This window comes from Amblyraja radiata, chromosome 8 (genome assembly GCF_010909765.2).
Source record: "Amblyraja radiata isolate CabotCenter1 chromosome 8, sAmbRad1.1.pri, whole genome shotgun sequence".
NCBI classification, from domain to species: Eukaryota; Metazoa; Chordata; class Chondrichthyes; order Rajiformes; family Rajidae; genus Amblyraja; species Amblyraja radiata.
The window spans coordinates 37,152,332-37,161,439 of record NC_045963.1 but is presented as its reverse complement, the minus strand read 5'-3'; the positions used below and the strand labels follow the sequence as shown (position 1 = coordinate 37,161,439).

The 9,108-nt window shown below is 43.2% G+C and overlaps 1 protein-coding gene across 2 annotated transcripts; it reads right to left on the bottom strand.

Moving 5' to 3' along the window:
- Positions 1 to 1,975: 1,975 nt before the first annotated feature.
- On the bottom strand, positions 1,976 to 8,438 carry kcng3 (potassium voltage-gated channel modifier subfamily G member 3). Of its 2 annotated transcripts, none has more exons than XM_033025558.1 (2): positions 7,366 to 8,438; positions 1,976 to 4,055 (listed from the first exon to the last, which is right to left on the bottom strand). In XM_033025558.1, the coding sequence occupies exons 1-2, from the start codon at positions 8,001 to 8,003 to the stop codon at positions 3,410 to 3,412; spliced, it is 1,284 nt and encodes a 427-aa protein (XP_032881449.1). In that variant the 5' UTR covers positions 8,004 to 8,438; the 3' UTR covers positions 1,976 to 3,409. The 2 variants fall into 2 exon arrangements, with proteins under 2 accessions (XP_032881449.1, XP_032881450.1); XM_033025559.1 differs by having other exon boundaries at positions 7,396 to 8,437.
- Positions 8,439 to 9,108: the final 670 nt, after the last annotated feature.

The following is a 9,108-nucleotide window of genomic DNA, read 5'->3' as shown; positions in this document are numbered from 1 at the left end:
ACATTGTTCCCTTTATCATGTATCTGTACACTGGATGGCTCGATTTTAATCATGTATAGTTTTTCTACAGTACTCTCAACCTCGGTACCTCGGTACACTTGACACTAAACTAAACTATTTCTTCCAACATCACCAAAAAATGATAGTCAATACTTCTGTCATTTCCTTCTTAGCTTCTTTAACACCATGGAATATAATCAAAAAGACAAACCCCTTCAGAATTTACCATAGCCATTTGTTCTCAATCCATCTTTTTAGCTACAGTGCCCACACTATCTCCTTCATTTGTGAACACAGATCGAAAGACTTTTGTTAAGTTTCCTATCTTATTGTCATTTTGCCTGCCAGCATTTTATGTGCCAATGCACTATGTATTCTTTTTGACGTCTAATCAAATAACCATGGAACAAGACTGGTTAGTCAAGTGCATTGAATCTCTCTCAGATCCCTGCACGGGATAGATGGCTGGTCCTGCTACCTACTCACTCCCACTCTCTTCAAAACCCTGTGAATTCATTCTTTTCAGATATTTATATTACTCAAGTTCAAATGGCACAATTGAATCTTTTTGTTTAGTTTAGAAATACCGTGTGGAAACAGGCCCTTCGGCCCACCATTGATCCCGTACATTAGCACTATCCTACATGCTCAGGACAATTTATTGTTGCTGCTACTTTTCTTGCAGATTCTAACCACTTGCAAAAAAAAGTTCTGTTGCCAATCATTCCATGTCCCTGAGTTTTTGAACTCTCCTCCGATGGGAGCAGTTTCTATCTCTCTACTCTGCCTATACTCTCCATGATTTTAAATACATATATCAGATCCCTTCACAACCACTTTTGTTCCAAACACAAAAGCTCTATCTTATCCAGTTTATCCATATAGCTGCAGTCTCTCATTTCTGTAATAAATTTGAGAATTTTTTTCTGCACCTCCACTGAAATCTTCACACCTTTTTTTTTTAAAGTGCAGCACTCAGAACCAGACACAGTTCTCCAGTTGTGTCCAAACCAATGTTTTAGAAAGTATAAACAAGGAACTTCAGATGCTGGTTTACACAAAACGACACTAAATGCTGGAGTAGCTCAGCTGGTCAGGCAGCAACTCAGGAAAACATGGTTAGGGGATGTTTCAGGTTGGGACCCTTCTTCAGATCCAAACACCACCTATCCATGTTCTCCAAAGCTGCTCCTTGATCCATTGAGTTACTCTAGCACTTGCATACCTCAATGTTTTATACATTTTTATATATTGCCCCTTGCATTTGTACATAGAAACATAGAAAATAGGTGCAGGAGTAGGCCATTCGGCCCTTCGAGCCAGCACCGCCATTCAATATGATCATGGCGGATCATCTAAAATCAGTACCCCATTCCTGCTTTCTCCCCATATCCCATGATTCCGTTAGCCCTAAGAGCTGAGAGTCTGAAGAAGGGTCTCGACCCAAAATGTCACCCATTCCTTCCTCTCCAGAGATGCTGCCTGTCCCACTGTGCCACTCCAGCACTTTGTGTCCATCTTCGGTGCAAACCAGCATCTGCAGTTCTCTCCTACACCCCTCTTGCAAAAAGGCCCAACACACGTACAGCGAGTTGCCAGCGCTCGGCTCTGCTCCTGCGGCCATCCCCACAATGGGACCTCTATGTACAAAAGTCAGGATCCAATGTGCTTTTTCAACCACTTTCTCAATCCATTGTGCTTTTTTGCCACATTTAACTAACGATAGATCCACCACTGATTTTTTCCGGCAACTGATGGTCCACTACCTCCTTTCCCTGCCCAGTCTTCACATTAGATGCTGAGTGCAACATTTTATCAATTAATTTTTCAGCCCCTTGACATCACTGAAAAACCCCATCCCTAATCACCCTTGAGGAGAAGGCAGTGAGACATCTTCCTGAACTGCTGTAATCATTCCAGTAAAGGTACTCCCACACTGTTTTGGGTAATGAGTTCTAGGATTTAGATACAGTGACAATGAAAGACCAGCAATATCTATTTTCCAAATCATTATGGTGTGTGACGTGGGTGGGAATATGCAGGTGGTGATGTCCATGTGTACCTAAGGCCCTTGTCCTTCTTGGTGTTTGTGGTCAAGGGTTTGTGATGACTCATTGGAAAATTCCGGGCAAGTTAGCTGCAGTAATTTTGCAGACGGCGCACACTGTGGTGGTGGGGTCATGGATAGGTGTGGCAATCAAGAGGGAAAATCTATACAGAATGGTGTTCAGCTTCTTGAATGTTGTTGCAATTGGACTCTTGCAGACAAGTGTAGCATCACTCCTACCGTGCAAACAATGAAAAGGCTTTGGGACGTCAGCAGGTGAATCACTTGCCACATTGTAACCTGCGCCTGACTTCCTTTTGCAAATTTCTTTGATAATATTTATATAGCTGATCCAGTCCAGTTCCCAGAAAGAAATAATTATTTGTGTGTTAATTATACTTATCATATGCCTAGAGTAACTCTTGCCTAGATCGGAACATGAAGCATTTTCTGATGACTCAGAATTTGTTTGGTAGTACAAATGCAATGTTTGTTACAACCCTGACAGAAACATTTGAACGGTAGTCCCTTCTTGGTTATAATACGTCCCTCTACCCTTACCGTTTGAAGTAGGTTACTATTTCTTCTAGTTCTGTAGCTAGGACAGGTCAGTCTAGCTGAACTTTACCCTTCCAACACCAACTTTGAAAATGCAGTTGCTAGTTGGTCATGCTGAAGATGCCAGAAATTCGGTACCAGTCCAGATAATTCTTTTTCCCCAGTGTGTGTATAACTGACTCCTCCAGGTGTGTTCTACAGCCTAATGACCCATGAAAATGTTCTATCAAAAAGAGACAAAGAGCTCTTTTTCTCTTGAAGATTATTTTAGGTGTACGGTATGAGTTGAAAAGGCCAAACTGTAAATGTTCGGACGGTAGCTCAAAGTTAAATTGTTTTTATTGGTCCATTGGCTTGATTGAAAAGTGCCTGCTGAAAATGCTCCTTGAGGGGTGGAGGGTGGGGACATCTCCTTAAGCATTCTCTCTTCCCACCCCTTGCCCAGCAGGTTGTTAAATTGCCTTTGAACCAGTGTAAAGAATCGAGATGAATAGCAATCCCTCAGATCTTTAGAGGGTCTCAACTATGTTCAACATCTGAATGACGAGAATTTTCTGGGTTGACCAATGTTGTCACACTTCCAGGATTGATGTGGGTTTAACAAAGAATTTTTGATCCCAATGCAGTTCTGCGAGTCAGCCAACGGCGAGTCAGCCATGGATCTCCTTCAGCCTGGGTGGTCTGTTCTGGCCCAACCTCTGGACTCTCAATGGGTTAAAAGAGTAAACAGCGCAGAAGCAGGCCATTCTGCCCAAATGATCCGTGCCGGTCCGAGTCTCTTTTCACTTACTTCATCTCCCTCCATCAGATTAGATATTCCATGGAGAAGCTCCTACCGCAGCGAGCCGATCTGAATTTGAGCTCCTGATAACAGTGCACGAAGCTGTGGTAGATGAAAGTGATTGGCAGTGCTAAGAGGACAATGCCGCTGACAACACACATTCCTCCTAGGATCCTGCCGGGGACGGTAAACGGGTACATGTCCCCGTATCCCACAGTAGTCATGGAGATTATCACCCACCAGCACGAAGCGGGGATGCTGGCGTACGCTTCGTTTTTATTCTCCAGGTCAAGTCCGCTCTCCAACAACTGGGCAAGAGCACCGAATATGGCCATGGCGACGCAGATAAAGACCAGGAGCATGACCATCTCACGGTAGCAGCGTTTCAGGGTCAGGCCCAGTGTCTGCAAACCGATAAAGTGCCGAGCAAGTTTGATCAACCAGAATATCCTCATCATCCTCAAGACCCTAAGCGTAACTCCAGCCCGCTGCAACTGAGAGTTTTCCCCGGTGAAGAACGACATGAGAACGGAGACGTAGTACGGGGTGATAGCCATCAGATCGATGATGTTCAAAGGCTTTCTCATGAAATCGCACTTGTTTTTAGAGACGAGGAACCTCACAATGCATTCGGCGGTGAACCAACCCATGCAGATCGCTTCGATTATCCTTTGGATCAGAAAATATAAACATAAGTTTAAAAAAAAGGCAAACAGTATTCATGCAAAATCTATAAATATTTGGATGATGTAACAAATCAACATCTAGTGAAATGGCACTTTCAAAGTTAACTCCCAGGTAATATTATCAGTGCTACGATTCAGCCCCGTAAATGTTTTGTGAACTCCACCGAAAATAGTTCAAGTGTCCATCGGACTATTCTGATAATATTCAAAATACCCTCCATCTCCCACAATGGAGTTGAGATCGGCTGTCTTGGCAACAATAACGTTAAAACTGTGTTTTCTTTCAAACTTACATTTTAACCCTTGGATCAATCTTGACTGTGTACAGAATGGAACAAATCTGAAAATATGTGTAATATCTGTCGTATTTCAAATCTGTGATATTCCCTTTGTGAGTCTAGCACGCATTGAACATGGAACATGGAATAATATTAACAGGACATCCTTTTTAAATATACTCAAATAAATGTCTTTAAAACATCGATACGTTTACAGCTTATCTCCCTACTTGTTTGATCGGCGTGCATTGTCAAACAAGCCCTTCGGCCCACAAAGTCTGTGCCCGACATGATACCAAAATAAACTAATATGTCTGCACATGATCTATATCACTCAATTTCCTGCTTCTCCATGCGCCTGTCTAAAAACGACACTTTCATATCTGCCTCCTCCACCTCCCCTGGCAGCGCGTTACCGGCTCCCACCTTTTTCTGTATTAAAAAAAAAACTTGCCTTGCCCATCTCCTTTAAACTTTGCGCCTTTCACTTTTGATTCCAATACGGATCAATACTTTGCAGGGTTTCATTTTGAGAATTTGCGCAAGAAATGCATTTATTTTTAGTTTTCAGTACTGCTTGGGGTTATGAGGGACGCATCATAATGTACAAACAAGCAATGGCTTTGCATTCATGGCTGTCCCCGGACACCTTATAGCGATTCATGGCCAGTTACTATTTGAATCAGGGTTGCCGATTTGCAAGAGAAAAAAATCCTTATAGCATGCTTCTTCGGTTGATTTTATGGGAAGGTGTTAACCGATGGACAAGCGTTGGTGAAGACTTCAGCAGAATATTGCGTGGAGACCTATAGTTTCATTCTCCCGGTGAGGGAGGAGAAAGATTGCAATAACGCTGCACCCACTCAGTGGTGCCATGAAGTACCATGAAGTACCATGAATATGTGCTCTAATCCCTAGAATTGGATTGGAAGCCTCAGGGACAAAACAGTTATGGGAGCTAACCACCCCACTTTAAATGAATAAAAATAATTTAGTTTCCTGCTAGATTTGACATGAACTTTCTACTTTTGCAATGCAGCCCGATTAAACAAGTGGGGAAATGTGTAGGAAGGAACTGCAGCTGCTGGTTTAAACCGCAGATAGACACAAAATGCTGGAGTAACTCAGCAGGACAGGCAGCATCTCTGGAGAGAAGGAATGGGTGACGTTTCGGGTTAAGACTCCAGCATTTTGTGTATATAAACAAGTATATGAACGCTGTAAAAGTATCGATTTTTTAAAAGACATTTCTTGTAGTATATTTAACAACGATGGCCTGTTAATATTAGTCACGCGTGGATTTTGCTTAACCTTGAAGTCATTTAAATGCCAAAATATGAAAATCTGTGAATGAGATGGAAACAATAGTAGCCAAGATTATATCAGTGGAGAACATTTCTTTGGAATCTTGGCTATTATTGTTTCCATCTCATTCCGAGTTTCCTATTCTTGCATTTAAATGACTTGAAGGTTAAGATTTGTGGATTTTAGTAAGAAAAGTTGCGAGTTAGATGGAGAGTGACGTTTTAAATTATTATGCAAGGGAGAGGATACATAGGACAGAAGTACCAATGAAGCTTGGTGTTCAGAATATAAATTGCTGATGTATTCCAACTTATTGACTTTACAGTTGTTTATGTGTTTGTTTAATAGGAGCAAGGGATTATTCAAATAAAGGCGGATAGTTCTACTTCAAATTGTTCGATATAACCGATCATTGCAAGAATCTGGTGAGCGGTTGTGCGAATAACACTTGCAAGAATTTGAGTGGTTTAATTTGCAGAGACACTTGCTTTACTCTTCCACGAGTTAAAATCTTGACTACACGATCTGTATCCCACCCTATGCACATTGAATTTTACATATTGTTTTCGGATTTCATTCATGTTTACAGGTTGCGGGGTTTGGCGGAAACACTTCGATTTTACACCCAGTTTATCTATGGACGCGCAAAAAACATCCGCCTACAGCGAGAACTAAAACGGTCGACCGGTTTAAGGTCAGTCCTTTGAAACATGACGATTTATTGGAGGGGGAATCCTCTGTACATGTTAAGTGCGTATACCAGGGCTTGCAGGGTTGTTTTAACCAAGTCCATTGAAAGTGCGGTAGACAGTGAAAAGGTAGACGCGCAGACGTGCAAAGAGAAAAACTTGGTTTTCGGGATTCTTTCAATAGACAATAGGTGCAGGAGTAGGCCATTCGGCCCTTCGAGCCAGCACCGCCATTCTCCCCATATATCCCCTGACGCCACTATTTTTAAGAGCCCTATCTAGCACTTTTGAAAGCATCCAGAGAACCTGCCTCCACCGAGGCAGAGAATTCCACAGACTCACCACTCTCTATGAGAAAAAGTGTTTCCTCCTCTCCGTTCTAAATGGCTTACTCCTTATTCGTAAACGGTGGCCCCTTGTTCTGGACTCCCCCAACATCGGGAACATGTTTCCTGCCTCTAACGTGTTTCACGACCCACTAAAGAGCTTACTGGCCAATACATTACTTGTGAGGTGTAACTACAGTTGGGAAGGATATCTGCATAGATCAAAATCCTATAGATAGCAAGGCGGTGAGGAGTAGATATTTGGTGAGTGAATCCAAGGGATTTTTCACGTCCACCATTTGATTTATCTCATCCCGTCCAGTGTGTCTAGATTGTGGAGGTTGTTCTTACGTTCTGGAGTAGGTTTAGAACCCCTGACTCAGAAAGCAGTGAGCCAAGCCTGTCACCTTGAGAGATAGATCTGTAGCCCAGCTAATATTCTTGGTCTCACTTGGATTTGACAGTCTTAATCTGCGAGACGGCAACAGCCCGAGCCGCACCCCGGGAGAGTTCTATTTTACTAAGTTTCGCTTTGTAAAGCCAAAACACTTGAAATGAGACAAAACAGATCTAACACATGACATGTAGTTCGAAAAACACATTCAAAGACAAAGGACGTTCACACCCCGAGGTGGAAAAGACTTACATTGATATAGTGACTAAACACCATAAATTTAAAAAGAAATTATAGATACCCTGATGATCCCATTAAATTTTCTGTGTACCTGTGTTCTTCCACACTGTTGTTTTCGGCTGTTTTCCAATCTGGCAGAGTGCTAGCGCACAACACCACCATGGAAACAATTACAAATAGTACCGACACGGTGGCCAGAATCTGGGCCGCTACAGACGAGGTGGGCTCTTCAAAGGTCCGCCTCATCCTGTCCAGCCACTTCCTATCAATCTGGGAGCTGTGTTTTAACTCCTTCTTCTTCTGCTTATTCAACTCTTCCTCTTCCTCGGAGTAGAAGGTATAGGTGTCGGACATCCTGTCGTCCAGTCGCCTTTGGCAGCAGTACTCGAGGTGCGATCGGTCCAGACCCCAGTAAATCAACTCGTTGTAAAAGGACAACTCGCACATGTGAGGGACAAAGCGGAGCTTCCCGTACTTGACGTAGAGCATGATGAACACAAAAGCCTCGGAGTGCCTGTCAAAAAAATACTCGTTCCTTTCGTGATCGTAGTCATCGCACACCTCCAGTACCTCTTTCTCCGAGGCGCAGCTGTGAAGTCTGCTCACCCTTCTGAGGGGAAAGTCCTTGATCACATCCTTTGGGAACGAATACCTTGTCCCCCCGACATTCAGGATCAAAGAACCGCTTCCAAATTTCATTTTCTGTCAACGCCTGTCGCTAAATTTACTTTCAGCCCTCTCAGCGTGGGCTCGGTGCGCGGGGTTCGCTCACTGCTGGAACATGTATCCGGACGGATACATCCTGGGTCCCAACACTGATGATGTCGGAAAGTTGTCAGGCATGGCAATTGGTGCTTGCGGCGCTGTCCCTGTGCGGGGAGCGAGGGCATCAGTTGAACTGTCCGTCCGCTCTCTCTCTCTCTCTCTCTCTCTCTCTCTCTCTCTCTCTCTCTCTCTCTCTCTCTATCTGTCTGTCTCTCACTCTCACTCTCGTTCTGTGGTTCTGCCGCACCAGCGGGTTGTGAGCAGGACTCCCCACACTGGAGTGACGCGTAAGGCTTGTACTAACCACAGCGCCGCTCCAACTAAAGCCTGCACTCGACTCGACTTGATTCTATGTAATACCACATCCCCAGCAACGATCTGGGCTTACACGTAATATTACACCGACATTCTGACTTCCTTATATGGATCACCGTGTTTTTACAATTATATTCAAACACAGGGTATTGCATAGGATAGTACAGTTGAATGGGCCGAATGATCAGTCTCGCCGTAATAACTAAGAAACGTGATTTTACGTTTTGGCAAATTATAAACACGATTTCAAATCAAACCGATCGCTATGGTCTGCTCGCCATTTGTTTGGCAATTTCAATTTTTAGAGCAAATGGCATTAACATTGGAACTTTGAAGGCACGATGGAAGTTAGAAATAGGCTTTTACTATACTTTATCTTAAACATTCACTCGTGTGTCTTCGGGCACTTCAATCCTACAACATGCTCAGTATTGGTATTGGTTTATTATTGTCACGTGTACCGAGCGAGATACATTGAAAAACTTTGTTTAGCATGCTATCCAGGAAAATCGTGCCAAACGCGAGTATACGGGGTAAATAAACACAGTGTACAATATAGCTTTACAGCTACATCAAAAGTGTAGATAAAAATAATAATACGGGGGCGCGACTAGGTTGATGGAAGATCGGGAATTCAATCTTAGCAGACGAGAAGTCCGTTCAAGATTCTGATAACAGCGGGGAGGAAGCTGGTCTTGAATCTGTTGGTAGCCACTCTCAAGCG